Source organism: Otolemur garnettii, unplaced genomic scaffold (assembly GCF_000181295.1).
Source record: "Otolemur garnettii isolate 467f Iridium unplaced genomic scaffold, OtoGar3 scaffold00007, whole genome shotgun sequence".
In the NCBI taxonomy this organism is placed as follows: domain Eukaryota; kingdom Metazoa; phylum Chordata; class Mammalia; order Primates; family Galagidae; genus Otolemur; species Otolemur garnettii.
In genome coordinates, this window is record NW_003852402.1 from 42290619 (window position 1) to 42296203 (window position 5585).

The following is a 5585-nucleotide window of genomic DNA, read 5'->3' on the forward strand; positions in this document are numbered from 1 at the left end:
ATAAAGAGAACTATGAAACTCTAAGAAAAGAAATAGCTGAAAATGTTAACAAATGGAAAAACATACCATGCTCATGGCTGGGAAGAATCTACATTTTTAAAATGTCCATACTACCCAAAGCAATATATAATTTTAATGTAATCCCTATTAAAGCCCCATGTCATACTTTAAAGAACTCGAAAAAATACTTCGTTTTATATGTAATGAGATAAAACCTCGAATAGCCAAGACATTACTCAGAAATAAAAACAAAGCAGGAGGAATCATGCTACCAGACATCAGACTATATTATAAATAGATAGTGATCAAAATAACATGATACTGGCACAAAAACAGAGAGTTAGATGTATGGAACAGAATAGAGAACCAAGAGATGAACACAGCTACTTACTGTTAAATGATCTTTGACAAGCCAATTAAAAACATTGACGGGGAAAAGATTCCCTATTTAATAAATGGTGCTGGGCGAACTGGCTGGCCACCTGCAGAAGACTGAAACTGGATCCACTCCTTTATATTTTTAAAAGACAGCAAGCTTCTTGACATCCAAAGTAAATTTCATTTCTGTGGTTTGAAAGGCGCTTTACAATGCATTGTTATCTCAATCTGCTACGGAATCTATGGGGGAAAATAAATAAATCATTTATGGGGGAAAAATACAACTCTCACCCTAATTTTGTCCACCCCATTAGACAGACATTTAGAGTGGTAATCCCTTGTAAGCCTGCTATTTAAAATGAAAACTGACTTTACAATGTTTTTGAATGAAGGTCACGTAGATTTTTGACCCTTTTTCTGCCATTATGTAACCTCTTTATTCTCTTTTGAGTATTGTAACTAATTTTAGCTTCCTTGCATCTTTTAATTTCTCTTTACTTATTAAAACATTTATTATTAAAAACAAGGTTGTGTTCTATGCAAGGATCCTGGGGATAGATCAGTGCAAGGGGAAGGGGCCAAGGAACCAGTGGCAAATTAATGACATGAATTAATTCCAGTTCATGTTTGATAATAAGATTGAAAAGATTTTATAAGACGATTCCTGTCCTTCATTATTATCAACTACATTACTGAACTTTTAAGGAAGCTCTTTCATAGTACTGTTTTACAGGCCATTCCACAGAGGAAGAAATCAAATCATCTTTTCTAGAAACATTGAGACATGCCTGCAGCAAACCTGATGAAGTGTCATATGGGGAATTTGAAGATTACTACGAAGGTTTAAGTATTGGGATAGGAGCTGATGAAGATTTTGTTAACATCTTACGTACTCCGTGGGGGATTTAGTTTTTAATAATGCATGTGTCATCAGCCCTCAGTGTTCTATTGAGGGATAAATGTAAAGTATGATGAAACACTGGAGAATGTATTCTTTTAGATTTCCTTTTGTATTTTTTCTCAAGAAGGTTTTACTCCAGAATGAGAAACATTCAGAAGGATAAATGTAGGAGCGTATGTGTCTTTGTCCATGTATCTGCATACTCATATTTCTATAAGTTTGTAAAGATATTTCTGTAACTTTGTAAAGTCTTGGTTTATTACTTATCTCAAATATATTTTAGAGGTCATTTTTTTTTTAGCCTCAATGAGGAAGTTACATCAGCATCAAAATATATGAGAGCATCAATATAGTAATCAAGTTTCTCTTCCTTTCATATTGTTTGTTTTTGTTACCTCTTCCTCAGAATATAATTGCCAGCATTCTCAATCTGATGAATTGGAATTGGGCCTAAAGCTGATGAGACTGAAATAGTTCAACATGTTTTAAATATAGGAAAAGGTCAAGGAATTAAAGGATGTGAAAGTGATATTTTTCAAGCAGTGTGATTATAGATGGTTTTTGTATTTTGAATATTTAGAATGATGAGGATAAATCCCTACAATGTCCATTTAAACATTGACTTGTCTTATACATTTTTATCTTCTAAATTATATATTTATTCAATAGAGCACAATGTATGTAATGCTATTCTGCTGACCAGTTTTGATCTTTCTTTCTTTACTTTTTTTTAAAAGCAACACTTTTCACCAACATAGAATTATTCAGCTAGAAACAATGTAGTATGGGAGGGGAAATGTTCTTAAGATCATGAAAAGTGCCTTATTTTTGTAATTCTTACCCAGAACATAAAAGCCTATTTTGCATCCTGAAATCAACATATGTTATTCTTTTTTTTCTTTTTTAGAGACAGAGTCTCACATTATTGCCCTCGGTAGAGTGCCCCGTGGCATCATGGCTCACAGCAACCTCCAGCTCTTGGGCTTAGGCAATTCTCTTACCTCAGCCTCCCGAGTAGCTGGGACTACAGGTGCCGCCACAGTGCTCAGCTATTTCTTTGTTGCAGTTTGGCTGGGGCCACGTTTGAACCTGCCAGCCGTGGTATATGGGGCCGGCGCCCTACGCACTGAGCCACAGCCACCGGCCTCAACATATGTTATTCTAAATATCACTATACCAAACAACCAAATCATTTCCTTCTAAATATGCATTATTAATGTTTAGGCATATTATAATCATTCTTTCCAAATTATTTATTTCTTGTCCCTGGGAATACAGACAAGAGAAAATTTTATGAGTTGTTTACAAATTCATAATTTTAATTTTTATGTTAATATAAATTAGAAAAAATACGTGGTTCAATAATAAAAATATACATTTCATAGAATATGACTTTGGACATATCAGTTTATCTATTTATACTTGGCAGAACTATCCGAGGTCTGATAGATGTGAACTCAATACATTCAAAGTTATATTTTTCAGGATTTAAAGAGGTACCATAACATAGTACTAAAATATCAGAAAGAAAAAAAAATGTATAAAACTTTTAGTGCGACTTTCACCTGGCTTAATTATCTATTTCTTAGCGTTTTTTTTTTTAGTTAGATTGTTGAAATTAAACAACATGCTAGAAGAAGTTTTGGCAGAAATTAGTCTATAACTCTATTGCTAAGTCATATTTTTTTTCTTAGATTCATCTAACCTTCTTAAACTCTACAAATTGTTCTTGCATTAAAATGACTAATACTATGGGTGTTCAAAATTCATATAGTATTTTTCACTAAGAAATTTTTATTTAGTTCTCCTTTACAGAAACTTATTCTTACTATGGGTACATCTTATTTTCTTATGAATATAACCAGAAAATATATAGGCTGTTATATTGTTAAATAAATTAGATGTACTTCTGGAATTCATTATGTTAACATGGCAGAATGTTCTGATTATTAACTTTTGTCATCTTAATAAAATATTGAAATGTAGCTATTTGTATAACACACCTGTACTTCTGAGGTGTAACTTTTTGCAGTTATTTTCTTATTATTTTACATCATTGTTTCCGTATAGAGTTAGAAAATATATAATCAATTTTTGGTTATTGTTGTTAGAATTGGTGACACAATAAATCATTCTGCTTTTGAATTTGTTTCACTGCCTGCACTCTTCTTTTACTTTGATACCATGAACTCTGTTATTTAGTGTGTAGTTTAATAGAAGACCATTTAAGAGAAGTGACACTTTCAAGCATGAACAACATAAAAATTGACTTTTGAAATCCTTAATAGCCTTCAAGATTCCAAATTGGGGTCTCACTCTTGCTCAGGCTATTCTTGAAATTGTGAGTTCAAGCAATCCATCTGCCTCGGCCCCCCAGAGTACTAAGTTTACAGGCATGGGATATGGTACCTAGCTGTTTTTATTTTCTATAAATAAAATTTGACAAAATTTTTAGGAAAAAAATGATATTTTATTAGAAAAGAAAGGATATTATATAGAAATTATTAGTTTTAATGGAAAAATATATTTTTGCATAATGGAGCAATTATTATAATTAAAATGTTTCTATTTTTGGTTTTATAAGGATGTTTCAAAGATCCCCATAAATAGGAAAAATTAACAAACTAATATTATGTTTTATATTATATTTTATACCATATTTTAAATATTTTTATACTTATATGTTAGCACATAGAGAAGTATTTTGTAAAATTTTATGGTGAATATTTTGTAAATAAAGGTACATTTAGCTGCAACTTCCCATTTTCCCTATATATGTCCATATGGCTAATGAGCCAGTGATTCTCCATCAAGACTATATCACATAGAATAATTCATAATTTTGACACCACATTCTACTTTTGACTTCTAGTCAGTCTAAGCTGTTGACAATTACTTCAAGAGGAAATTGTGTACAATCTGTTATGTTTACTACAGATTATTTAATATGCTTTTATGAGATTATAGTTTGTAATATTTGCAGAAATAAAATACATACCTTAATAAACAGTAATTACTCTTATGTTGACCAATAAGGACACACATGTATAGTGAAATTGCTTAAAGAAATAGGAGGGAATGAGCCCATATAACACTAGCTGAGCCAAAGAAGACCAGAGAGAGTCTGACAGGGATGTTTCCCTACCCATTGATGAGCGGAATCTCCTGTCATATTCTGCCATGTTCAAAGTTATACAACTTCAAATGCCTCATATTGGAGCCACTGCAATTTTAATTATTATTTGTTCAGTCAGTCATTTTTATGTGGTGAGTAGGACTATCTGTGCAGTTGCCCAAGGCTATGTGAATATTCCAGATTTTTCTCCTAATTCCTATATCCACTCATTTTCACATCCTGTGGGTTCATAATTTTGAATCTCTTTCGCTCTCCCACAATGCCTTGGGTATACCGTACCCTCATCAGCTCTGCCTCCTCCCCAATCCTATTTCAACCCATCCTGAATGTTGATGTTACGATGACCTTTGGAAAAGGTACATTACTTCATGAATAAAATTCTTCCCTGATGTCCCACACTCTTCGGGAAAGTTCAGACTCTGACCCTAACACGTGAAACCTGAACGATCTGGGATCCTGAAGCTCATCTAACAGCTGGCTCCGCACACGCCTTCAGCCGTTCTCAACTACTTCACAGTTTTTAAAGTTGATTGTGAGGCTTTAAACCTCTGTATTTTCATACCTGTTTTGCTACTGTTATCTAAAACTATTTTTTCTGCTTAGTGCATTTAACTTAATCCATATGTTTGTAAGTCTGTAAGTCAGACTCTGAAATCTGATTGTGATTGACCTTCCTTGGGATCGCGTTGGCACCCTGAGCGTGCCCTGACTGCAGGAGTTATCCCTTCCTCCTGTAATCACCCCTTTGCACGCGTTTCTTCCACTAGATGGTAAACTACTTCAGGGTAGGAATAATATCTTATTTGCGATCCTGATGTCCAGCACAGTGTCTGACGTGGGGTACGAGTTAAATCAATATTTGTAGGCTGGGTCAATGTGTGATTTATTGAGCAGCAGTAACTGTGGTTTTTGCATTTGAGTATTTTGTATAAAAACACTTTGGCATAGATCATGCACGTAGTATAAATGAGCTGTATTGTGCAAGCTTCAACTGTACACAGTCAGCTAATTGCCCTAACGAAGAAAACACAGACTGCAGGCTACAGCTCTTCTCCTACAAGGCCTTATAGCTCAGGGACTACCATATTCACTTCAGTTATCTGGCACTTAGTCAACATCTGATGCTCAGCTGATTAGCCTTTTAAGCACAGTGAGTTTTATCCATGAAAA

The 5585-nt window shown here is 33.8% G+C and overlaps 1 protein-coding gene across 1 annotated transcript in view; it reads left to right on the forward strand.

The window, feature by feature from the left end:
* Positions 1–1287, forward strand: part of CAPS2 (calcyphosine 2) — a 57219-nt gene extending 55932 nt beyond the window's left edge. The window contains exon 18 of the mRNA XM_003783406.2: positions 1112–1287. Coding sequence (XP_003783454.1) covers positions 1112–1287 — 176 coding nt within the window. The remainder of the gene's footprint in view (positions 1–1111) is intronic.
* Positions 1288–5585: the final 4298 nt, after the last annotated feature.